At 41.5% G+C, this 27,185-nt stretch overlaps 1 protein-coding gene across 4 annotated transcripts; it reads right to left on the bottom strand.

Moving 5' to 3' along the window:
- Positions 1 to 831: 831 nt before the first annotated feature.
- SLC18B1 (solute carrier family 18 member B1) lies at positions 832 to 27,185 on the bottom strand. 4 transcript variants are annotated; one of them, XM_015074342.3, is made up of 14 exons: positions 26,959 to 27,185; positions 25,643 to 25,782; positions 21,763 to 21,858; positions 20,977 to 21,050; positions 19,560 to 19,707; positions 16,582 to 16,738; positions 12,026 to 12,162; positions 8,940 to 9,041; positions 6,866 to 6,957; positions 5,621 to 5,716; positions 2,896 to 2,970; positions 2,121 to 2,214; positions 1,980 to 2,029; positions 832 to 1,300 (listed from the first exon to the last, which is right to left on the bottom strand). In XM_015074342.3, exons 1-14 carry the CDS (start codon positions 26,999 to 27,001, stop codon positions 1,234 to 1,236), a joined length of 1,371 nt encoding a protein of 456 aa, XP_014929828.3. In that variant the 5' UTR covers positions 27,002 to 27,185; the 3' UTR covers positions 832 to 1,233. The 4 variants fall into 4 exon arrangements, with proteins under 4 accessions (XP_014929828.3, XP_026912667.1, XP_053078205.1 ...); XM_027056866.2 differs by lacking the exon at positions 26,959 to 27,185 and adding an exon at positions 26,675 to 26,904; XM_053222230.1 differs by lacking the exons at positions 16,582 to 16,738; positions 20,977 to 21,050.

The following is a 27,185-nucleotide window of genomic DNA, read 5'->3' as shown; positions in this document are numbered from 1 at the left end:
GTTCAAACGTCTCACCTCCATGGAGAGGCCTTATCTAAATTAGAACCCCACACCTAATGACTCCAGCCACTTTCTCTTTCCTATCACCATGTTTTCCCCTTAATAGCAACTCTGTAAGACAACGGGAGAGTCTGGTATTTATTTATATGTTGTCCATCCACCAAGTTCCAAAAAGCAGAGATTGTGTTTATTTTGATCACAGTTCAATTCCTAGCACGTCACAGACTGTCAGTTTAGAGAAGTCATTCAATAAATATTTTTGAATTAATACACTTCTTCTATTTAAAAAAATGGGGGGTGAGGGGATAAACGTGGCTACTACACCATGGAAACACAGCAGAAGGTATGAGAACTACACAGTAGGGATTCACCCACTTCAAGCAACAGCACGGATTTTACGTGAAGTCAGACAAACCCCTTCCCTGAAATATAGTAAGCAATCCTGTGGGCTTACTTGCTTGGGAATGGGATACATCTACCAGAAGTAGGTTTAAAAAAAAAAAAAAACACAAAAAACAGATGACAGAACAGAAATACAGACATTAAGGGAAATGAGTAATGTTATACTAAGTATGGTTTATAAATCCAGATCATAATTCATAAAGTACGTTACAAAAGGGAAAATCTAAAGTAAGGTTATTCTTGTAACTCTCACACAAACGAAACTTCTAGAAGAGCTGAGGGCCTGGGAATACTATGCAACTTTTGCATGGGAGGAAGGAATTTTGCCTTTTGAAAAGAACAAAACTCTTAGGACACAGATAAAGCATGCCTTTTAAAAACTGATTTCACAGTAACTATTCTATACATTTTGAGAAATCTTGGTACTACTTTGAGGCATATCAAATTAATTCATTTATTTCCCTGTTAATAAAGAAAAGGTATATTCACAGAATTAGTGCATTTAGAATAAAAAGTAAACAGAGGAATCAGGAGACCTGGAGTCAATAACCTCTTGATGGACAAATTCGATCACCTAAAAACACAAACTTGCTGATTCTCAACCGATCTTCTCACACTTAATGTTTCACACATGGCTGGTTCAACAGGCCAGCTTTTCAGGAAAGCCCAACACAGGATTCTCCAAAAATATGTTGAGACTTTCAGGATGGTGGGGTGTAGGTAGGGTCTGTGGAGTTTTACGTGTAATAGTAAGAAAACCCCTTTCAACTTTGATGTTCAAGGCCAGGAGCCATCAGTCTCCCCACAGGTATCCATCCAGGATTCTTAAGGCTAGATTTCATCAGGTAAGAGAGCAGTTTGCTCTTCCTCTGTGCCGAGGATATTTTGGAGTTTAGATCTGCGTTGAAGGGAAAAAGAGGAGTACCTTACTATTTCTCATCTTAAAAAGACCCAGTACCTACACCTCTGCCTTTCCCCTTAAATGCCATCTACCAAGTGATGAGGCTTACAGTGCCCAGAAATCTTCTGCCTGAAGGAAGGGCGTAAAATGGCTATTTCTTTTCCACTGCCCTGGGCTGACTTTTCTTTTTTTAATGTTTACTTTTTTTTTTTTTAATGTTTTTGTAATGTTTATGTTTGAGAGAGAGTCAGAGAGAGACAGAGCGTGCGAGGTGGAAGGGCAGAGTAAGAAGGAGTCACAGAATCCGAAGCAGGCTCCAGGCTCTGAGCTGCCAGCACAGAGCCCGACGAGGGGCTCAAACCCATGGGCTGTGAGATCATGAACAGAGCTGAAGTTGGACGCCTAACCAACTGAGCCACCCAGGAGCCCCTAATGTTTACTTATTTTGAGAGAGAGAGAGAGAGCACATGATCAGGGGAGGGTCGGGGGGGAGGGGGATCCCAAATAGGCCCCACGAGTCAGTGCAGAGCACACGAGGGGCTCCAACTCACGAACCCAACTGTGAGGTCATGACCTGAGCCGAGATCAAGATCTGATGGGTACCCAGCTGAGCCACCCAGGTGCTTCGAGGGCTGATTTTTAAAGGGAAAAAAATAAGCCCAAGAACCGACCATACCTTCTTCTCTGTGCGTGCTCCCACAGGTAAAACAAGCCCATCGCCAATCCCTTTAACACAATGAAAGGGGCAGTTAATGCCAATGCTCCAAATCACGCTTCTCTGCAAATGCCAGGAAGGTGAAAACAAAAGGCTACTCACACTTGTCAGAGCCCAAAGACCTTGCACAGCAGCTGCCCATTCAAAACCAATTTTCTCATAAAGAAATCCACCCAGTGTGGGTCCTATAAAAGCACTAAGAAGAAAGCGTATTAAATAGTGTAAAAAAAAAAAAAAAAAGAATTATTTCCTAAAGGCCGCATGATCCCTCAATCATAGATCTTCATTAAATTGGAACTGTAAGTACTGAAGACAGAAGCCAATTCCTGGACGGAGCACTGGGTGCGACAAAACCAATTCTACCCGATAATGATGATGTTTAACGCTTTTTAAACAATTCTAAAATTATAACTGCTTCTAAAAAGTTGGTGCCTTACATAAAAATTTTAAAATGTGACATACATGCAAAAGAACCCTTACATGATTCTCTCTATTGTTCTCAATAATTGTATTTAAAATAACTCAAGTCTGCACATATTTACTGAGATATTCTACAGTTCCAGCATACATTTATTCCTCAGGAAGAGCAAAGAATAAAAACGAAACAAATGAATGAAGAATACTGAGACATGACCTGTTAAAGGAACTTAGAAAGGTCACTTAAGACAAAGTATATGGGGACCATTTTGATTAGGTATTAAATTGCTGGTATAAACTAGTGATCTCGGAGTCAGAGGGTGTGGGGTTAGGACTCCAACTCTGCCCTAAATGAATTAAGTGCCTTTGGGCACCTCATCAGACCTCTCGGTGTCAGTTTCTTCAGGCAAATGCAGATAGTATTTTCCATCTTGCAGGTGTGAACGAAATGGCTACTCACCCAACTGACCACATGGCACTGAAGAGCCCCGACACAAGTCCCAAGGTACTTAACCCTTCTTCAAATCCATTTTCGCTGCAAAGAGACAAGAGTAGATCTGTTATGGACAGGGAAACCTGCGTGAAAGCAATGAACAGTGTGTGACAAATAAATTAAGAGACTGGGAATAATCTGGGGGCACCTGGGTGACTCACTGGGGTAAGCGTTCGACTTTGGCTCAGGTCACAATCTCCTAGATAGTGGGTTAAACCCCTGTGCTGGGCTCTGTGAGGACAGCTCGGAGCCTGGAGCCTGCTTCGGATTCTGTGTCTCCCTCTCTCTGCCCCTCCCCTGGTCACACTCTGTCTCTCAAAAATGAATAAATGTTAAAAAAAATTTTTTTAAAGAGACTGGGAATAATCTGAACAAAACCAACAGACAGAACACTCCGTCTCTAAGATAAAAGCGAATCAAATCTGAAGGAATTTTCATAGTTACCTCTACTCCATGGTTTTCTAAAAATAATTTTACTGCATATCTAAAACATGACATTAAGAATCATGACCCATTTGCATGAAGTCTCATAAAAATACATAATTAAGAAATTCTTTTTTTTATGTTCTATTTATTTTTGAGAGAGAGAGGGTGAGCAGGGGAGGGCCAGAGAGAGGGGGACAGAGGCTCAGAGGTGGGCCCCCTGCTGCTAGCAGCAAGCCCATGTGTGGCTCGAACCTGCGAACCCGTGAGATCATGACCAGAGCAAAAGTCAGACGCTCAACCGACTGAGCCACCCAGGCGCCCCTAAGGAATTCTTAAAATGAGATGAACACGCAAAGAGAATAATGGGCAACTTTTAGAAAACACGGAGGCAACTCATTATTCCTCAGAGAATACTGAGTCAACCCAGTGGATCTCCTCCCTGCTCTAGTTCACGTGGTGTTCTTTACCATCATGCCTAGTAAACAACACCGATGGCCAAGTGACAAATACCCGGCACGAGACTGTGATTCATAATAAGAAATATATATCTGGTCTCCCTCCTGTTTGCAGCATAGAACCCATAACACCCTTGGAATTTCCTAAGTGATTAAAACAATTTCAAGTACCTTTTTTGTTATGTTCATGTGGTGGCTTTTAGGGGCTGGTTGCCCAGAGAGTCAACCATGTGATTAGAGGGGTTAGAACTTCCAATCCCAAGACCAGAACCCCCCACCTCTGAGGAGGGGCCAGGCTGGAGATGGAATCAATGGCCAATGGTGAGTGATTTAACCAATCAGCAGTATGTAAGCGTCCGCAAAAATCCCAAAAGGAGGGCGAGAGAGCTGCTGAGTTGGTAAACCAGACCCTTTCCACATGCCAGTGTGCCAGGGCTCCAAAACCCACAAGGACAGAAGTTCCTTTGTTCAGGTTACTCTTTGTGTCTTTTCGTCTGGTTGTTGATTCGTATCCTTTAATCTCTTTTGTAACAAATCACTGAATCTAACCAGTACGCTGGATTCCTGAGTTCTGTGAGTCACTCTAGCAGATTAATTGAATCTAAGGAGGTCATCAAGGGAACCACGGGCCAGTCAGTCGGAAGCACATGTGAACTTGTAACTAACACCTGAAGCAGAGGGCAATCTGTGGGACGGAGTCCCTCACCTGTGGGATCTGATCATGTCACCAGATGGATAGTCTCAGAACGGAGTTGCATTGTAGGACACCTGGCTGGTTTGGGAGAATTGCTTGGTGGTGTGGGAGCTGCCCCCTTTCCCGACCCTGCACTGGAAATGGGACTAGAATCATTTTACCTGGTCCTTGTGTGCCCGCGTATGGACCTTCTCCGTGAGAAGGAAACAATGCTGAGGCCTTTCCGTTGTGCTTTAGCTTTTCAAAAGTGTTTCTGTTCCTAGGCATCAACCAAGCCAAGCCTCCATCCACAACTCATTTTACCTATCATTGTATAATATTACCATATACGGTAAAACCTTGCATTGCGAGTAACTTGTTCTACGAGTGTTCTGTAAGACGGGCAAACATTTCTCACAAATTTTAACTTGATAAATGAGCGACTGTCTTGCAACAAGAGTAGCATGTGACCATGAATGGGACAGGATCACAACTGAGGCAATGATTCTTCTCTCTCACTGCAAGACTGTGGGCGATCATCAATGCAATGTCACATTTCTTCAAAATCCTCAAAAAGAGGCAAAGGCGAGTGTCATTGGATAGGTTCCTTGTTAAAGTTGCACAAAAAAAAAAAAAAAAAAAGATTCCATTGAGCCAGTAGATAGCAGTGATTCCATTAGTGATAGTGAAAGTCATTCTACACAATAACCTTCCTCTCTCGTCTCCCTCACACCAGCCATGAAGGTTTTCAAAGGTACGTGCAGGTTAATTTATCTTTCTTTACATTTTGTGCTTTATTATTTTGTATTATATTATAGTATTATAATCATTTTTATATGAATATTTTTGGGTTGTGGAGCGAATCATCTGAGTTTCCATCATTTCTTAAGGGGAAATTCGATTTGATATACAAGTGCTTTGGATTATAAGCATGTTTCAAGGTTTTCCTGTATTTTCATTTCAATTACAGAATTACTGCATGCAGTATTTATATCAGAATATTGTGTGACATAAAATCATGAAGATTTGGCCTTGTGGAAAAAAAAATCCAACATCCTACAAAATTGAGAAATTCAAGAAAGCCTGTGATGCTCACTGCTATTTGCAACACAGCTCCGCAAGCACAGAGATAACTTACTATGCACAACTGAGAATCTCCGGGAAGGTTGGAATGACACTCATTCCAGCAGAGACGCCATTCAAGACTAATATCAGCACCAGCAGCCACAGCTGACTGCAAAAGAGTTTTGGAAAAAGAAACAAAACAAAACGACATGAGCATGTTGATAGACACAGGGCTCAAGTTAAGGAGGGCAGGCTGAATCCCAGAGAAGCGTGCTTCCGAGATGGCATCACTAGTCGGCCTCATTCCTATCTGATCCCACTTCATTCAGAGACAGCACCCTCTGGCTCCTCCCACTTTGAGGGGGGTGGCGAATCAATTCACCACGATACCTCAATTTCTTTGGTCACATATATCACATGCCCTCTTATCACCATACGGAATCTTTTCAAAATTGGTTAAATGTTAACGCTGCTCCTTCAATCACTTGGCTTTGAAATTCAATGGACAGAAAAAAAATGGCATAGAAGGGAACTGGTAAAGAAGGGGCGGGAAACTAATTTGCTCGGCTTCCTGCACCGTGCCAATGGCTTAACATCCATTACCCCCATTGACTCCTTGCAGCAATATTCTGCCAAGTAAGCACCATCATCAGCTCCTTTTTGGAGATAAGAACACTAAGGCTCTCGGAAGCTAAATGATTTGCCGGAGTTCACATACCTAGTAAGTGGCAAAGCAAAATGCAAACCCAAATGTGAAGGACTCTGAAATCCTTGCCCTTTCCATGTCACACTTGATCCCAGAACCAGCTGAAAAGCTCTAAGCTCCCTTTGTTTTAGCAAATACATTACCCTTAACAAGCTCCAATGAGCCGGTACCACATGCTAAGAATGATACAGAAACAAACAAACAAAAAAAAGACTTGATCCCAGACTCAAGGATTGAGAAAGAGTAGGAAAAAAAAAAACCAAAAAACACGTTTTAACAGCTATCAACCAAAGGGAGGCGGCAACAAATGCTATAATGCTATTTTCAAAATAAAGTACAAATAAGCGTGCAATTGAAACACAAAGGGAGAAGCGGTTTTCGCATTTGATCCAGATGTGATGATGCATTTTCTATCTGCTTGTAGCAGTGCCACCTTCTGGTAAGGTAGGATACTGCCAGTCCAACCCAACAATTCAATAGCGTCCTAAATCAAGGTAGTTATTTAAATAATAAGGTTCAAAATACGAAACCATACCAGCAGCACACAAAAAATTTCTGTGGTAATTCTTAATGTTATTCAGCCAAAAATACAGAAGAAGGAAAAAACATTACCTTTGAATGTGCAAGACCGGGATAGGTCCCAAGAGCATGTAGCATCCGGCTGTGATTATGTTTCCCAAAACCAGAAACCATTTCCTGAGATGCTGGTAAAGAGAAGGAGAGTCCGAAAAACCCCTGAGAGGTAAAGCCCCTCCACAATCAAAGCATATACACAAAAATCACTGAAGAACACAAGCCCTGACATTTAAAAATCCAAATACATTGAAGAAAATGAAACTTTACATTTAAGAGAAAATAGGTAGATGGTAAACAGAAAAGTGAGATAATATACCCCAAGATAGGGAGTTTCTAAGGACAAGGATTCCTTGGGAAAGGAGTGTATTGTAGATTTTACACATGATGAACTATCCTCAAAGTAACAATTTAAAAAGCAGCCATCCTGGGGTGCCTAGATGGCTCAGTCGGTTAGGCATCTGACTTAGGCTCAGGTTCATGAGTTCAAGCTCCATGTCGGGCTCTGTGCTGACAGCTCAGTCTGGTACCTGTTTTGGATTCTTTGTCTCCCTCACTCCCTCTGCCCCTCTCTTACTCACTCTCTCTCTGTCTCTCTCAAAAAATGAATAAACATTTAAAAAACTAAATAAAATTGGGGTGCCTGGGTGGCTCAGCCGGTTGAGCGTCCAACTTCGGTTCAGGTCGTAATCTCACAGTTGACGAGCTTGAGCCCCACATTGGGCTCTGTGCTGACAGCTCAGAGCCTGGATGGAGCCTGCTTTGGATTCTGTGTCTCCCTCTCTCTCTCTGCCCCTCCCCTGCTCATGCTCTGTCCCTGTCTCAAAAATAAATATAAACATTTTTTTAAATAAATAGAATAAATAAAAATAAAAAAACAGTCAGCACAAGGAACCACCTGGTAGATACAGTACCTGAAAAATTCACACTATTTAAAAAGCACCCAATAAAATTACTCCTTTTAAACTACTTGAATGCAGGCTGAAAATTCTAGGGGTAAAATAGCTGCTCAGTTAAATAAGACTGCCTTAAAACAAGCTCCAATCACTGTTTAAGACACTTGCTTTTTGTCACCTGGGTTACTAAGTAAACTCTATGTAATTTAGGTTGTGATAAATATTTATGCAAGTTTAACAAAGAGAGGAAATGCAGACAAGTAAAAAGCACTAAAGCCACAGAAGCTTGGTATTTGGTTAACAGTACTTACTAGTACTGTTTACCAGCATCTGGAGTGAATGGTTTAGACCTAAGCAAAGGAGAACAGAAGGGAATTTCTATCAGGATAGTTACAGGATAAGCAATGTACATTTATGTAGCCACCCCTTTCATTCCCACAGAAAAGAAACTAAATTATCTCCTCTCAGTCTGACCGAGTCCTAATTAGGGACTCTGCCCTAATTATTTTATTTTTTTAAATGCTTATTTATTTTTGAGAGAGAGCGTGAGTGGTGCAAGGGCAGAGAGAGAATCCCAAGCAGGCTCCGCACTGTCAGTGCAGAGCCCGATGTGGGGCCTGAACTCACCATCCGCGAGATCATGACCTGAGCTGAAATCAAGAATCAAACGTTCCACTGACTGAGCCACCCAGGTGCCCCCTGCCCTAATTATTAAGGCCAATCCGTGTATTTTGCATCAAGTGAGTTTCATCCTTTAGAGAGTCTAATCCAATAGTTTTCAACAGCCTTGTTAGCACAGACCCCTTTTCCCCAGAAGAAGCAATTAACAGTGAATGTTCTCTGAATGATGGCAGGTTGGAAGACATGGGAACCTCTCCATCAACTCCAAAAATTGAATATAGTACAATTTAAGTGTTCTCGCCCCCTCAAGTAAAAAAAAAAACAAAACAGAGAGATAATACAGAGGTGATGGCTGTGTTAATTAACCTGACAGAGGACATCCTTTCACAATGTATTCGGATCCCGAATCACCATGATGCACACTTTAAATATCTTACAATTTTATTTCTCAATTAAACAGTGATAAGCTAATTTTTTAAAAAAATTTGAATGTCAATTCTAATCATTGGACCTCTAGAGTTCCAGAAGTACAGCTGGAAAGCTCACCAATCTAAATACACAAAGGTGTTTCTCAAACGTAGGTTAAGTGTACGTACTGGTATTTTATCACTTAGTAAACCAAACAGCGGTGAAGAAATGGCGTAGGATACTGCCAAACCCAGGAATACCAGTCCCACATAGCCAGCTGGTAAATTAAACTGTAAAAGAAATTTTTTATTAGAGTTACACCATTAAGTCATTTTTTACATAAACAAAAATCTTTTCTTTTTAAAAAAAAAAAAAGTTGATTTATTTATTCTGAGACAGAGAGAGAGAATGAATGGGCAGGGAAGGGCAGAGAGAGAGGGAGAGAGAGAATCTCAAGGAGGCTCCGTGCTATCAGTGCAGAGCCCGATGCAGAGCTCAAACTCATGAACCGTGAGATAATGACCTGAGCCAAAATCAAGAGCTGGACACTTAACTGACTGAGCCACCCAAGTGCCCCACACATAAATCTTTTCTACACACTTCTTCAGCTCTTGTTATCTACCATGAGCCCACTATTAACACTTAGCATCGTTCCTAATTTTGGTCTTACTTTTTTAAATGGATTACTTTTTCTTTACGAGGGGGAAAAAATCTAATCAGAGGTCAAAAGTCCTAGATATCTTGTTTTGCAGCATTTGATATTGTACGTATAAATTTGTTTCTATGAACCATAGTATTTTTACATATATTTTTACATTTAAACCAGTGCTGTATAAACTTTATGTGCATCAGAATTACCCAGAGAACTTTTTTTTTTAATGTTTGTTTACTTATTTTGAGAGAGCGAGCATGAGAGCAGGGGAGGGACAGAGAGAGAGGGAGAGAGAGAGAGAATCCCAAGTAGCACAGAGCCAGACACAGGGCTTGAACCTTGAGATCATGACCTGAACAGAAATCAACAGTCGGTCCCTTAACTGACTGAGCCACCGAGGTACCTCCCAGAGAACTTGTTAAAAGGGTTTCTTAGTTGGATCCAAGTGCTAACATACCTTGGTTCAAGGGATGGAAAAAAACAAAAAGGTTCTTAGGCTTCAGACCTAGAATTTCTGATTCAAAAGGTATGAGATGGGGCCAGAGAACCTGACTTCTAATAAGCAACTAGGCGATGCTTACTGTCCATGGACTGCAGTATACTGATGTGAAAAACCCGGAGGATAATATCTATTCTATCCATTTCAAAGGGATGTTAATATCTAATTTAAAGAATTACATGGTATGACACTTTACAAAAGGCTTTTAAAACAGTAAGTTAACCACATCACTCTGTGATATTGTTACTATTACCAGCATGGTACAAACACCTTTCTTTGGTTAACTGAATTGTTTTCATTTCCTTAATTTCCTTAACTGATTTTCTTAAGTAAGCACGTGAGATTTATATAGGAGTCCATGTACATTTCAACAACTTTATGACAAATTAGTCCCTTAAAGATACGAGGAGGAAGAAAAAAGTCAGAGATGTCTTCTTCCGGTTTTATAACTGGTCAAGACAGAATGGAGCCCTCGCAGCCTAAAAGGCTGGGTCACCAGTGACTGGACAGTGAACTGTCAATTCAAACAATGATGTAAAGTCAGAAGAATGGCAATAGGATAAAAAAAACTTTCTATAAAAAAACAGGAAAACTCAAAGATGTATTTTTTTAATGTTTTTTTTAATGTTTTATTTATTTTTGAGACAGAGAGAGACAGAGCATGAGCAGCAGAGGGGCAGAGAGAGAGGGAGACACAGAATGTGAAGCAGGCTCCAGGCTCTGAGCCATCAGCACAAAGCCCGAGGCGGGGCTCGAACCCACGAACCGTGAGATCATGACCTGAGCCGAAATCGGACGCTCAATCGACTGAGCCACCCAGGTGCCCCTCAAAGATGTATTTCTAAGTGTATTTAGAAAATGACACTTGTAAAGATTTCTTATGAAATAGACATGCGCAACTGGGATTTACCAGACTTTGGCTAAGATATTTTTTCCTCATGTGGGCAGAAACTCTCTTAAGAAGATACAAAAATGACTCCTGGAGAGATACACTGTTGATGTGACTGCAATGTGTCCTCATAAACACAAAATATGTTTCTTGTTACCTTATGGATGCTCACTGCTTAAACAAGATATTATATTATTTTTTAAGTCTTGGGCAAGGCACCAAAATGGCAGTGTCCACGTTTATCTTTTTGGATATTTCACAAACACAAAACTGTCCCTAGTGCCGTTGAGGAATTGTGTTTCTGGTAACTGCTTTTTTAATTCCAGTACCTCACATAAAGTCAGCATGGGCCGCAATTGGATTTCTACCTCGATAAACACATGTTAATCCTTCAGTATAATTAACTACCAGAGTTGGTCATACACTTTATCACATCACTGATAATCCTTTTTTCAGAAATATCTAAGAGTGGGGTGCCCGGGTGGCTCAGCCGGTTAAGCCTCCGACTCTTTAGCTCAGATCATTATCCCAGGGTCATGGGATCGAACCCCACACTGGGCCCCACTTCAGGCTATGCACTGAGGACAGAAACTGCTAAAGATTCTCTCCCTCCTTCAGCCCTTCTCCCTCACTCGTGCTCTAACCTCTCTCTCTAAATTAAAAAACGAAGAGAAGGAAAAGAAATATCTAAGAGCAAATCTCTACAACAACCCTTTACATTCCGAATTTATTTTCCAGCACTAAAAAAAAAAAAGAAGAAGAAGAAGAAGAGTCTTGGTTCCTTTCTACCGTCCCAGATTAATATATTCCACAGTCATTCAATTATATGTAACAGCCTAAAAAGTAAGTGGACCCACAGGGGACCTGTTAGTGAAGAACATTAAATGAGCTACAGAGTACCCCAAATGCTTCACTGGAATTCAAACAAGTAGAGGAAAAGTGTCCTTGTCAAGCACTCAGGATAATTCCCAAGCCAGACATGTGATGACTCAAGCAAGACCTTGAAAAGGAGACCAATGTTTGGGCCACTTGGTGAAAAGCTTCTCTCACTTGCCCTGAATCAGACCCCTGGCGAAAGGGATGTCACAGAGGGAGGGGACAGGCTGTGTTGGGGTGTAGATCTCATTCTGTCTCCTCACAGCCACTCAGAGTCTTTCTACAGAGTGGGGCCCCAGAGCAAGCAAGTGCACCCACCTTCTACAGTGCAGAGCTCTCTGACAAGCAGGCTACTCACCTTCTCCAGAACAAAGAGAGACAGAGTAGGATCAAGGAAGCCAAAACATGAGCTGAGGGAGTTGATGACGAAGGCTATAAGTGCAATCTTGGGTAATGTGATGAGTTTCCAGAATGAGTGTTCACCTGGATCAGAGTCTAAGGGTAAAAAATCCAAAAAAGAGTAATTAAAACTCTAACCTATTTGGAAAAGTGAAATTGGTAAGGCCATCTTTTATCTGGTAATCAAAATAACTGCACCTCTGAGTTTGCCTAAAATTGCATATTGTCTGCATTTGCGAATAAATTATTCACACCTAGAAGCCACCTTCAGTCTTCTTAAAGACAATTTCTCAAATTGATAAAGAATCAACTGGAATCAGAGTGTGAGGAGAAGAGAGGGTCTTAGGTTATAGGTTATAACTTTGAAGCAAGTTGAGGCCTTCCCCCCAATGAGATAGAGACTATATGAAGTTAGATTTGGTGCATGGGAAGAGCCAGAAGCTTTATCAAGGAAGGGAGAAATCTGAGTTCATCAAAGGGCACAAATTTTTTTTTTCCTGATGGCAAAGAAAACACCAGATTGAGAAGGGTGTTACTGAATCATGCATAAATCACATGGGCATTCAAGGTCAACTGAGCACGGACCTCACTTCTAGCATCTCCCTTGCAGTAACCCAGATTCTTTACTGTTCCCAGCAACAGGAACTGTTGTATCCAAGCCTCCAGTCACATGCTATGATTCCTTTCTTTTTCTCCTGCTAATTTTTCAAATTCTATTCACTCTGTGAGGTCTGGCTCTGGCCCTAATTATTCCACAAATCTTACCTTCCTCTGTTTCCTACTGCACTTCTGCTCTGTACCATACCTTTTAGCAACTAAACCACATTTCATTTTACATTGTTTACTATTGTTTGGTGATTTTCCTGTCTTCCCGTTAATTTACTGAGCCATGTCTTTGCTGAGTCAGGTACCATGCAAAATGCTGGGCAGACAAAGACAAAGAAGACAAGCTCAGACCCTGTTCTCACAGAGAAGTTATAGTAAAGAGTGGAGAGAAAAAGGATGGAACAAGGAGGGAATCTTTCAAAGCACAGCAGATAGTTGGCTAAAACAAAACAATAACAAAAACAAACAACAACAACAACAACAACAACAAAAACAGAGAAAGCCATATAGAGAAGGCTTTCGTCAAGTAGTAATATCTAAGTTGGTGCCCAAAGCATGAGCTTAAGATGAGCAAGCAAAGAAGAAGGAAAGAATAATCCAGGCATATTATTCCAGGAATGGTACATTCCAAGACTCAGCAGTGAGGAAAACTATTCTGAGTTTGAAGGAAATGAAAGAAGAGAAGCAAAGCTAGAGGATGGAGATTAGAGTAGGGGACACCAGCACGGTGGAGAGAGAGATCATACTGCAGAAGCATGTTATGCAAGACTTTGTAAAACATGCTAACAGGCCTGAGAAATCGCTACGGATTCTAACCGAGGGGTAGGAATGAGATCTGTGGTTTAAAGAGACCTCTCTGTGGCCTTGTGGAGAATGGAGACAAGAGGACCAGTTAGGAGGCTGGTGGAGTGCCAGGCCAGAGATGATACTGGCCAGGTCTGGGTAAGGAAGATCTTTGAGGGTGAGGATTAGCCCCTGTTATGCTCTCATTTCTCCAAAAACACCCACCATGCTTCATTACTTAATTCTTGGTGAATAATGATCTAGCATGGAACAAATTCAAAGAAACACAAAGATCGATTCAAGTATTTTAAGTGTTACATTTAGACTTTGTCAGGATACAAGGGATAAAGGTTAAACCATGATGTTAGTTTCTTAATTATTAGCCAAATATTCAATGCTAAACAGTCCACGACGCTCAACCACAGAAAGTGCACAGACTTAGAAAGGGGACAAGCACTAGCATATGGCTCGGTGCAGTAGGGCCAGCAAGGAGACTCCATTTGGCGAGTATTTTGAATTGTTTATTAAAGATGTTCATTAGTTGCCTTTAAGATATAAATTATAAAGATCAACTTGAATTGGTTATATTTACTTGCATATAAAAGGTATTATGGATTTATGCTATAAGATAAATTATTATGGCAGAAATGGTCCCCTTCTCTAAATCCAAAGTGGGAAAGATGAGAAATCATAATGAGGGTACGTAAGAACGTCCATAGCAACAAATACATAATGAGTTTAATTAAACTGTTGCAGAAGCCCAAGTAATGAAAACCTAGGCTGATTATCCACTTTAAGAGACAGATGAGGAGCTTTTCCAAGCTACTCAATTACTCTCTCTGCTCCCCACAATTCTGACATATTCTTTGAGAGAGACATGACCCCCTGATTGACCTGGCCTGCCACAGGAAGCTACTGGTAGAGGCGATAAAGCAGGGGAGGGAAACAGGGAACCCCTCAGGTGTGAAGGGGCAGGAAGCATGCTGATCACTGCAGCACTACTTACTGAGCACTTATTCCAATGACCGAGAAGCTTCAGAAGGATTTCCCAGAAGAGGTAATACAAGTTAAGTTTTGAAGGATGAGGAGGGATTAGAGTGGATGCGAAAGGGACAGGTTTCAGATCATGTGACTCCTCTACTGGGATCTCACAACAGCTTCCTCACAGCTTTCAGGATAGGGCTCACATTTCACAGATTCACAGATTTTTAATAAGAGGATTGGCACGTCCATGACTGTGCTTTAGAAATATTTCTTTAGAGCAGTACAGGAGAGGGGACTTGATGCACAGATACAAAGGATGAGAGAGAGGGAGGGACCAAAGTTGACTCGAGAACCATGTTGGCTACGAGTCTAGAATGGGGTAAAGGAGTGGGGTAGAACTTGTAGGACACAAAATTCTGCCAATATCATCAAAATAAAAGACAATTTAATTGTCAGTCTTCTCTCCATAAGCTCTCCCAAAACACTAATTTTATTTAACTTTTTTATTTTTTTAATGAACCATTTTTTTAAATATTTATGTATTCATTTTTGAGAGAGAGAAAGAGAGCGCATGTGTGAATCAGGGAAGGGCAGAGAAAGAAAGGGAGAGAGAATCCAAAGCAGGCTCTGCGCTCAGAGTGGAGCCCGATGTAGGGCTCGATCCCACACCCTGGGATCATGACCTGAGCCGACATCAAGAGTTGGGCTCTCAACTAACTGAGCCACCCAGGTGCCTCCCAAAACACTAATTTTAAAAAGTACTCCTTAATGAGAACACCTAAACCTATACTTACAGGCTTTACATTATCAATCTCAGAGATCTTTTTATTAATACCAGTTTTTTCCATTCAATCTAAATAGAAGGTCCTTCCATAGATAACCAGTGTTTGCCAAAAAGTTTGTTCATAGAAATATAGCTAACTGGGACTTTGTTGAGTTCAATGAAAATGCCGGGAGATTTTAGTTGAGGATTAACAGAAATGAAGAGAAATGACCATCAAGTAACTAGGCTGGTGGCAACCAGAGGGGGCCGCAAAAGATTGTCGGGGGAGGGAGGAGGCGAGGGGAGCAGGCCAGGACTCCAGGAGAAACAGATATTGGGGCCGGTCCAGTGCCTAATCACACAAGTTCTAAATACCCTGCCCTACCATTAATTAATAAACACAGTCTTTCCCCCATACAGTGTGGTAAAGGGCGAACGTGACTCTTTTCCCTGCTCCATGACAATGTGACCTGGTGCCAGTGTCTTGATTATCGGTCCATTGTTCATCTGTGAACCAAGCAACCAGGACGCTTAACCACAGAAACCACAGTAGAAGAAGTAGTTGTACTTCTCACAAGTAGAAACCACCGTCTTACATGTTTCAGCATGGTGGTGACTCTCTAGAAACATTCTCTGGCTCTCTCCTCTCTAGCCTTCAAGTTAGCTCTCTAGCTCTGTTCCCTTCGTCATCGGATAAGCGTAAAATGCCAGCTATGTCACTAGGCAATCTTGCTTACAGTGAGAATAACCCTTGCCTGGTACAGAAGAAACTGTACATGAACCTGCACACCATGATTTGTGCCCTGAGTGTTCTGACTCTTGTACCCGGCGCGTCCCTCATGGTGATCCTGAGAGCCATGTCCAGGAAGTTGCTACGGGATAGGTTGACTCTTATGGGGTGTGAAGGTTTGAAGCCAGAGTGACCCCCACTACTGCCTGATGTGGCCCTGTGTCCTTGTACTTGGGCTGTGCTTCACAGGCAGCTGGGAGGACCACTGGGGAGAAGGTCAGGCCTTGCCCTCCCGCCTGGTGGCCTTCCAGGAAGACAGTGCCATGTGTGGCCCTTGGTAACTCGTCATTCTGAAATATTTAATTAAGTCCAAGAACACCTCTGGTGGACACTTTATATGGTGATGTTTTATGACAAGGAATTAAATATTTGTTAGTTCTAAAGGTCAGAAAAACTTGTAATATATAGAAATTCACATAAACTGCCTACAGCAACATTTCTCAAAAGAGAATCAGCTCTTTCAGGGTACTCTAGAAATCTACCATGGAGCATACAAGATGAAAGTGAGTACTGTTAACTTGGTCCCCTATACATGTATAAAAATACTTCAATTTAAGATTCTTAAAATGAGTAATAAATGCAGTCTTACCATAATTAGGTAAAATGTACATGTTGAGTGGTACCATCAGCAGAACTATGCATCCCAGAAAGATAAAAGGCACCTCATAGCCAAAGGATTGATACAAGAAGCCACCTAAAGGGGGCCCTAACACTAGTCCCAGGCCAGAAAAAATCTCAAGACTTCCCTAAAAATGGGGGAAAAAAAGAGAATTGAGTCAATACAGTTGGTCTGAAGAATTCACAAATAAAGATTTAATGGACGCTAACTGAAAAAAAGGCTATCCACCTCACAATTTACACACCCAAACCCACACAACCCCAAGATGAACCAAAACTTTAAACATGCATATTGAAACCACAGAAGTACTAGAAAAATAAAATATGGGAGGAGGTTTTTTTTTCTATGGTGGGGAAGTTTTTCTAATTATGACATAAAACTCAGAAGACACAGAAGAATCATAAATCTGATTACATGAAAATGTGAAAAAACTATGGATGTTAAGCACATAAAAAAGATAAATGAAGAATAGTAAAAAAAAAAAAAAAATACTGACAAAGGACTAATTTCCCCAAATATATCAAAAGAGCTAATACTAATCAATGGGGGAAAAATGAACAACCCAATAGGAAAATGAGCAAATGCTACAAACAGACTATTGACACGTGAAAGAAAATGCAAATACGTCTCAGGCATGTAAAAGAAAGCTCACCCTCACTTTAAAAAAAAAAAGTAAACGGTTAAACCACAAGATAACAATTTTTACCCATCACCCATCAAACGCTCCGCGGGGGCAGCAAAGTGAGGAAAGAGGCACGTTTGGACACGCTGGTGAGTGAACACAGGAGGGTAACTTGGCAAATCTATCAATATTACAAACACACATACTCTCTGGCCCAGAATGCCATTCTGGGAATTGAATTTATATGGGGAACCGTAAAGATGTGACATGGTGTATGCACAAGCTTGTGTGTTATAGCACTGTTTGCACCAGGAAAATACGTAGACAATCTAAATATTCATTGATAATTTGAAGAAACTATGGATGTATGTTACCTCCATCTAGTGAAGTACCGTATACTGCTTCTAAAGGGAGGTAAAGAGTAAGAAACTCTTCACCCATAGGCATAGAAAGATCTCCAAGATGGTTTCATTGTTAGCATATCAGCCAGGTTCTGAACAGCGTAGAGAGTATGCGACCACGAGTGTAAAGAAAACAAAGGGGGAAGGAATCATGCCCTGCGTGTGTGTGTGCACTTGTGTGAGCGTGTACATACATGTTCATACACACATGGAATCACTCTAGAAGGAACCGATAATCCCTATTGCCTTCTGGGAGAACAATGTTGGACTGGATGCCTGGACAACAGGTGGGTCTATGAAGCTTGAGGAAAAGTAACATATAGAATACATTCACTCTATCCTCTATTTCCTTTTATAACTTTTGAATTTTGTACCATGTAGAAGGCGTTTATTAAAATTAAAATAAACAAAACGGTGTTATGGGAAATATTTTACCATTAAAAAACTCTTACAGAAATTGCGCCATTTTAAATCGATGTAGTCTTTAGGGGTGTTACACAGAGACTGTGGTTTACAACCTCACATCCTCCCTCAGACCTCAGAGAGGACACGAAAGTACTCCATTGGTAACTTTCAACTTCCTAAAGAATACAGGAATTCTCCATTTAAGCACCATGAAGCCATCCAGAACAACCACCGTGTTAGGGTGTCAGTTTTTGGCCACAGTTTTTATACAGAAACTCAGTACGGCAACATTAATTTCCCCTGTCGATCAGAAAATCAAATGGACTCCTGTCGTCGTCACAGGAGTTTCTTGGAAAGCACCTTCCAGAGTGTTCCACAAAATGGCAGCTCTTTAAGAGTTAAAGAGTGTGGCCATAGTCAAATTGAGTTGGGGAAAATATCTTTACTACAGGATTTCTCGGAGTCTTAATACACTCCCGTGAACTGGATGTCTCTTAAGTTGGAAGGGACATGTGCTCCAAACATTTTACCCACAAAACCTTATTTTACAAAGCACATCAATGGGCTCATGTTCTCCAGAACCCTTTCTGAGAAATGTTGTTTCTGGGAAATGTAAGCAGTACGCCTATCACAGTGGCCACCACTGCGTGCCACATGGCTGTACAACCCAAAATAAACCTAAGCAGCTAGCTAGCCAGCTGTAGATATAGATATTTAATTAAAATGGGAGTAAATAACGATCTCCACAGCAAATAGTGTACTTAATGGCCAAAGCTATAGTATTAATATGGGCAAAGGAGGAAATTCTTGGTACTAAGCCGATGAGGCCCTGAAGTCTCAAGGACAATTATTTGTTGGGAGGGCTGCATTTGGTCTACTATGCAAACCACACGTCCTTCAGAAATGCATGGGTCCAGAGGAGACAGGCAGGAGAGAGCCTGCTTGGGGTGAAGGAGGCAGTAGCCAAGAGCTGGGACAGAAATCTGGTACATCACCAGTGCCAGGCATCCAGGCACCTAGCCAATATATTATGTTAATACAATGCTACCAAGTTCTGGGTTTGGGGGAAAATAAGAAAGCACTCGGCAAACGGCACAGAGGCAGGGAAAGGCTTTAAGGTCTCTACGATTCCTTCCACGAACCTGGGAAGAGTAGAGGAAGGACATTAGTATATACTCAAGTGGCCACTAGGGATGACTTTTCTAAAGCAAAGGAATGCCTCCGGCAGCTCAGCCACAATCTGGGCTACAGAGACAACAAAATACTACTGGGCAGGTGTTGTTCTTTTAAGTGGTAGACTCTAAACCCAGGAAGAGACCTAAATAAGACTAATGGTATGTTCAGTGATAGTCCGCTGCTAGAAGCAGTAATTGGGGTAAAAGGTAACCAAAACACAGAAAATAGAAAAGAAAAAGAAAGGGCAGGTCTAGAAGAATGGATTTCAGCTTTAACTTGGAAGGGCAAACAAATACTTGAGCCTACGCTAAAAGGAAAACAGGAAAAACGTGTAAAATACATACCAACACCGTGGCCACACTGTTTGGAAAAGCCTTTGCAAGAATAGAAAAAGACGCAGTTATTGCCGCCGCAAAGCTGACTGCGTCTGCTATTCTCACTAGAAAACACATAGCGGTAAATACCGGTCCTTCTGGAACTTGGTCCAACACACTAAAAAAGAACAAGACAATTCTCAAATGCCAAGTTGGTTTGTCGTCATCGTCGTTGTTGTTGTTTTCCTTTTTACCGCTACTCACTGAAAAGAGTAGCATCTCACACAGTTAATATAATAAATCTCTTCAGAATATGAATGTTTTCAATTGCTTTATTATACAAAGGGAAGTCTCTTTTTGGGGGGGAGATGGGTAACCATTCGATTCATAATGACGGTTTAGTCGCCCTTTTCTGTTGACGCAATTGGCCGTTTAAATGATAACACTAAATTAGTTTCTCTGAGATATGTAGAATCACGCTGACCAGAACATATACAAAAGAAAGACTTCTTAGTTTCAGGTATCCCTCAGTGGTAGGACTCAAACCTTGGGGGGGGAAAAAGGGGGGTGGGGCAGAAAATAGAAGACCATGCCCCTTCCCCCACCAAAAAATAGAAAAAGGAAGAGGAAAAAAAAAAAACAAAAAACACTTAGTTTGACACGAAGGCTTCCTAGCTTACTTCACCATAATCTTACAGCACTCTTCCTTCTCCTATGTTCCCCAAGAAGCTGTGTAGGCTCATCCATATTATTTGCCACTAAGCCGCTGATTTAAGGACTCTTAAGAACTTCCACAGCTATTTTGCCTCTATTTTCCCTTTTCCTGGAAATAGCAATGGAGGGAACCATTCTGAAGTGAGCATATGACTCAAGCCTGGCCAGAGTACCCCCTCCCCTGCATTAACCTTGATGCAGGGATAGGTCACCAACAAAGATCAAGCCAGGGGCTCCATCCTGTGAATCTCCTGGAATTCCAGGAAAAGTGGCATTCTCTTCCTCTGGGAGCTGCTGGAGAATTCTTGCCACCACAAGCAGACAGCTTGTCCATGAACAAAGCAGAAGAAGAGGAAAGCAAAACTGGGAGCTTGAGATAGATTTCCGATGGCAGTATTTTAATATGTGTGTCCTGATGTTCTCCAGCTCATTCTTTATTGCACTTTCTCTGCTCAAGGCAAAATGTATCTGTGACTCCGAAAAGTGAGTTAAGTTTCTGTCACTCCCACTCATAGCAATCCTAATGAACAGATTCAGAAGCCACTTAATGCTCAGCCCTTAGAAGACTCTGTCCTTCATTAGTCCCATTCTCTAAATCACCCAATAGCTACACGCTGAGCCCTCAACAGACAATCAATGGGACGGACTGATTTAAAGAATTCGTTAACATTTTAAACTGAAGATAAATTATGAAATCTGTTCAAGCTCCCAAACAGATCAGAGCATGACTTACCCAAAGAGAACTGTAACTCCTCCTGAGACAAACATTCCTGCCACAAACATAAATTTTGCTCCAATATGTACAAGCTATAATAAATGTCAGAGAAGAGTCGGTAAATCGACGACTGTTACAAGTCTACATCCAGATAAACACAAACCCACTGTATCAGGAAATATACAAGATTTGGGAAACATATGTTTGGGAAATATAGTTAATGTAATATTATAATAATTCTTTAGTGGAATGGCAACACACATTGCTTAAAAACATGGAAGAAGCAAAAAAATAAATCAACCCATTACGATAAGCAAAATAAGTCAGTCAGAGAAAGATAAATACTATATGATTTCACCCATCTGTGGAATTTAAGAAACAAAACAAATGAGCAAAGAGAAAAAAAAGACAAGAAAGAAGCAAACCACACAACAGACTCTTACTATAGAGAACAAATTGATGGTTACCAGAACGAGGTGGGGGCGGGGGGGGGGGGGGTAGGGTGAAATAGGTGAAGGGGACTAAGGAGGGCACTTGTTGTGATGAGCCCAAGGGTTATATAGAAGTGTTGAATCACCACACTGCACACCTGAAACTAATATTACACTGATGTCAACTGAAATTAAAATAAAAACAAAAAAAAAAATCAATCAACCCTATGAACAGAGTTATCAACAGGAGCATATTTCATAAAATATAATGGTGGTTATTTCTGAATCAATGGAAATTCGAGGCTTATAGATTAGAATAGGTCATTACACAACTTTCAAAAGTTAAAATGTTCCCATGAACTTTAATACTCACGTATTTTCCAAATACCAAAGATGCCAGCAAGTCAAATAAAGCATAACATCCAAAGATCATACCGGTAACTGTATTGCTGGCTCCTTTCTTTTCAGCCTTTAAAGAAACGAAAAAGGAAACAAAGTTTGACAGACAAATTAGCATCAGTGAGGAAAAACGGGAGCTATTAGATCAGAGCATTGTTTTCTTATAACCTTTATCTGTGTAGCAATTTTCAAAGATTATTATTTTAAAATAAGCTGGATGGGGAAGGAAGGGAAACTATGGTAAAACCTAGTCTCTGACATGGAAACTATTCACTCAACACACCCCTAAAGAATTGTCAGCTTTACAATCTTGAGAAAGGAAAACAAAGCTGGCAGCAACGTACTTTGTGATTTCAAAAATAAATTGCAAAGCTGAATTAAAACAGCATAAATACAAACATATGAAACAGATTAGAGACCTTAGAAATAAACCCACACATATATGATCATTGATCTTCCACAGGGTGTCAAGGACACACAACGAAGAAAGGATAGTCTCTTTGACAAATGGCGTTGGGGAAACGAGACATGCACCAACAAAAGAATGAAGTCAGACCCCCATCTTACACCACTCACAAAATCAACTCAAAAAGACTTAAACATAAGACCTGAAACTGTCAAACCCCCCAGAGAAAATATGGGGGAGGAGGTGCTTCTTGACATTGGTCTTGGCGATGATTTCTTGGATTGGACACCAAGAGCTCGGGCAATAAAACCAAAAGTAGACAGATGGGATGAGAAGTCAGCTATCCATAAGCCAAGGAGAGAAGCGGGAACAGACTCTTCCCTCACAGTCCTCAGGAGGAACTAACCCCGTGAACACCTTCATCTCAGACTGGTGGCTCCAGAAGCCACCCAGTTTGTGGTACTTTGTTATGGCAGCACCAGCAAACTAAAACAGGTACCTCAGAGGGAAGGTATCATCGAAGGAGTCAATAAAGATGTAGAAAGAACACTCATGGGTCAAGCCACATTATCCACGTTCTTTGCTTAATAGATCTGAGAAGTATTCTAGAGTTTGGCATTACTTATATAATGGCCTCACAACTAACATTTACTGGCCCCCACTATGAGCCAGAATCTCTATTATTAAGCACTGTTTTACATGGTTTCTAGCAACAATAAAATAAAGCATGTATTTTTAGTGGGCCCCATTTTATAGATGAGGGTACAGACTTGCAAAGTTTATAGGGTCACAGAAGCCATGACAGTTTCCATCTTGAGCAGGTTCCCACGTTCACCGTAGAGACAGGATGGTGACTTCAGATATCCTAGAATCACATTCCACGGCAGCAGCTAAATATGACTTTTGGAATGTGGATCCTGCTTCACATCAGTAAGCAAGAAGAGCTATTAAAAGCAATTTCTGGTTCACATGTTATCCTGTGACAACAAAAGAGGATGCCAGAAAAAGGAGGACTAGGAATAGGAATCTTACTCTAGAATTTAAGAAGGGCCCTGTTTTTCCTTTGCCTAATTAGCTCTGGCTAGAAGGAAGGAAAACAGAGCATGCAGGAGGAAGGGTAAGTTTTTCCAGTGCATTTGTCAACCACAGGGTTCTAATAAACAAAAAGGAAGAGCCCACTCTTTGTATCTAGACCTTTTAAAATTAGAGCGCTCTCTCCCTGCCTCTGTTTTCTTTCCTTCAGCCTTCCCTCTTGTAAGCAAAAAAAACTAAATCAAAAACTTAAAAGTATAGCATGGGGAATATAGTCAATAATACTGTAATAACTTTGAGGATACCTGGGTGGTTTAGTTAAGCATCCGACTTTGGCTCAGGTCGTGATCTCGCTGTTCTGGAGTTCCAGCCCTGCATCGGGTACCCCACTGAAAGTGTGGAGCCTGCCTGTCATTCTCTCTCTCTCCCTCTCTCTCTCTGCAGCCCCAACCCCCCCGGCTCGCTCATTCTCTCTCTCTCTCAAAATAAATAACTAAACTTAAAAGATACTGTAATAACTTTGTATGTTGACAGATGGTAACAACACTTACCATGGTGAGCACTGCATAATACACAGAATTGAGTATTTGCTATGTTGTAGATGTGAAACTAACATGGTACGTCAACATTTTGTCAATTTTTTTTAAAAGGGATTGGAAAAATTATTAACAAAATCAAAAGACACACATCTGTAGTCTGGTGTTCCTTTGTGTGCATTCCACTAAGCAGAAGCTAACATTAGTTGCTCTAGTGCCCTGAAGGTTGAGCCAGCTGCCCAGTTTTCAGCCAGGAAATGCCCTGCTAACTGGGCATCATTCTACTTCCTCCAGTTCCTCTCTGCCCTAACTCTGCAGGCTCCACCCATCATTATATTTTCCAAATCCCAAAACTGATCAGTCTAGTCTGTCTTGTTCTGATAACTTCTCACCGACTAATGTCTCCGGCATACGCGTAAGGACCCCTGCATTCTAGCTCTGTCTCCTCCCCAGACCTGCTGCCTCTTGGACCTCACTCCACCTCAGGCTCAAGCCACATCAAGTTGTCTGCTTTCCCGGAGAACGTGCTATTTCCTGTGCTAATCCCATGACTATCTCAAGTGATTTCTTTCCTAGAACACCCTTGCCTCTGTGGTTCACCTTGAGAGCTACCTTTCTGAAGACCAATGTTTTTTCATATTGTCTCACTCCCAACTGGTAGACAAGAGAGGGACATTTTCCCGATCTTTTTTCTGTCCTAATGCATCCAGTGCCTGCACACTCTAGAGTGGGAGACGGTTACCCCTCCCGCTCCCACTCAGTAAATAGAACCAAACTGAGCCAGTCGCTGAACTTCTGAGTCTTGTCTTCATTGACAACATGACGGATGGCGTTCTCACTACGCTGCCTTAGGGAGTAGCTGCAAAGACCAAATGGGATAAATGCGTGGGAAATCACACTGAAAACTAAAAAGCACTGTATGGGTACAGAGTCACATTGTTCCTTTGGCAGAGAAACCATATCCATTCTCCTTGGTAACACGCAGAATGGCGGATGGGGCACCTGGGTGGTTCAGTCGGTTAAGTGTCTGACTCTTGATTTCGGCTCAGGTCATGATCTCACAATCGGGGGATCAAGCCACTTGTTGAGCTCTGTGCTGAGCATGGAGCCTGCTCGGGATTCTCTCTCCCTTTCTCTCTGCCTCTCCCCTGCTCACTCTCTCTAAATAAATAAACAAACAAACATTCTAAACAATAAAAAATAAACACATGGGTATATCATCTCCATGCAAACAAGCCAGTTGCAAGCCATAGTTTCATGCTATGTCCCACTCACCTTCAGATTCCAGGTGGATTCTCTAGGGGTTAATTCCCTGTGAGTCTGTGCCATGAACTATAAACCCTAACACTACATAAAAGGCAATGATTACAAAGGGCTAATCAGTATTAACCAGAATTCTTCCTTGGGACAAACCATTGCCATTAGATACCATCAGAAATTCAAGTCAGAAAAAGGGAATTTAGTGGATCATGTCTTCCTAATTCCAAAAATATCAATAAGCGAAAAACTCCAGGAGACAGACTTCCTGTCTCAGCACAGACCTTTTGCAGTAACACTCAAATCTCAGTTACTCAAAGCACCCCCTTTGTTTCAGTTGCAGAAACCAAACAAAGATTTATAAAACTACATGGTAAGCAAAGCAATCCTCAGAAGGTCAGTTATATTTAGGTGAGTTATTTCCCGAGAGGATATTCTTTCTGACTGGATTGTTTTTATATCTGGCGTCAAATATTCTGTCAGAAGTCTTTCTGTTTACTGAAGTTCTATGCATCATCTTTACTAAATGCAGAGTTTCACATTTCACATACTGTAAAATGAAATAATGCAAAGGGCTTTTTTTTTTTTTAATTAGAGTTCATAACAATATTAAAATGTCTCACCTCCTTGGGGAAAAAGGGTCCAAGGATAGAATAGCACATCATAGAACCCAAGTTAATGGAAGCTGCCGATATCAGCACAAAAAGCTGTTCTCTTGAAAGCTGTCTGGATGTCTCTCTTGTACCTCCTGGAGGGCCATCACCTTAAATGCAAACATGCTACAGTCACAGGCATGTAATTGGGACTGCTGATTGAAGTTGACACATGTCACTTCTGTGCAATGTGAAGATAACATACGCTGAGCTAAGGGCTCTTTTGAATATACCACATTTGATAAAATGTCACACAAAATCTGGTACAACACTGTCATTTTGAAAACACCTCATTTTCAGGGCAGAATTTACCAAACCATCTGAAACCTGTTTTGCCTTCACTATTTCTTCCACCTTTGGTAAATTCCTTCAAGAAGGATAAGGCAACCAGGTGATCTCCAAAGGGTGCTACTCTCTAAAGTATAAGGTAACTATAATGAAGTTACCAGCCTCATACGTTCCATGGACTTAACAGTGTTCTAAACATGTCACCTTAGCTGTTGGTTAAGCATTCTGGAGTAGTGTAGAAGTCAAGTGAAGTGTAAGTGGGAGAAAACAAGCTAAAATATTCAATTGGCAAATGCCATCGTACAATGGTAATGCTCCTGGAGAGACAAGTCCCATAAATCGGTAAATCAATACACATTGTACACTAATAACTGGCCTTTTGCACCGATCATTTTCATACTGATTCCCAAGGCTAAATCTTCATTTAACTTAAAGACAACAGGTCAATTACTCAGTTTCAAATATTCAGCGAATCTATCAGTCATTTTTAAGGTCAATGGTTTGGAAAAAAAAGAAATTTAAGTTAGAAGACTATACTTGGTTTGCTCTACTTTTCAGAGGTTGTCATTGCGGTCCAGGAAAAAAAAAGAAAGAAGGAAAGAAAGGAAATCTGTGCAAGATGAGGAAGTCTCAAGAATCTTTGTAAAACTTCTGGAGTAGAAGAGGAAGGGAAGTGAAAGTTAAAAGGGGAGGAACAACAATGGAATGTTTTACCTTTGTCTAATGGCATACTAATTTGAATGCATTTCCAATCACATGGTAATTTATAAAAGCAGCGCTACACGAAGAGCAAAGTCTTGAGGGAACTCTCTCTCCCGGGCCCTGAACTTTAACCCCTTGCAGAGAGAGAGAGAGAAGCTCTAACCCGAACCCCACCCTCAGGCCCCAGGCTTTTCGAATCTCTCCGAAACAAACCAAGCTAAAGCTAATTCAATCGTGGGTAAAGGGGACAGGACCCACGCCACCGAGAGGTGTCCGTCCGTGCCGCTATCGGTCACCTCCGGGGAGGCGTGGGCCCTCGCAGTCCCGCGGCGCGTCCATGCGCGGTGCGCGGACTCCGGCGCCGGGGCTCCTGGGTCCAAGCCCGCTCCTCGGACTCGACCTCGCACGGGCAGACGAGCCGGCGGCGCCTGTTCAGCCCGACCCAGGCATCGTCGCTTCCCAACGGGCAGCGCTGGGCCGGGAGCTGCAGGCAGCCGGGGCGGACACCTAAGGGGCTCCAGGA

The sequence above is a fragment of the Acinonyx jubatus genome, chromosome B2 (genome assembly GCF_027475565.1).
Source record: "Acinonyx jubatus isolate Ajub_Pintada_27869175 chromosome B2, VMU_Ajub_asm_v1.0, whole genome shotgun sequence".
Taxonomy (NCBI): Eukaryota; Metazoa; Chordata; class Mammalia; order Carnivora; family Felidae; genus Acinonyx; species Acinonyx jubatus.
Note: the sequence above shows the minus strand (reverse complement) of the source record. Positions and strands in the feature narration are given on the sequence as shown.

Bases quoted from the DNA above. Each gene is read 5' to 3' on its own strand.
- SLC18B1 (XM_015074342.3), bottom strand. From the start codon at position 27,001: ATGGACGCGCCGCGGGACTGCGAGGGCCCACGCCTCCCCGGAG. The intron at 6,958-8,939 runs GTACGTACACTT...TCTCTTTACCAG, and splicing joins TACTAAGTGATAAAATACCA to CATCTCAGGAAATGGTTTCT. The intron at 2,030-2,120 runs GTGAGTAGCCTT...ATTGTGTTAAAG, and splicing joins GTCTTTGGGCTCTGACAAGT to GGATTGGCGATGGGCTTGTT.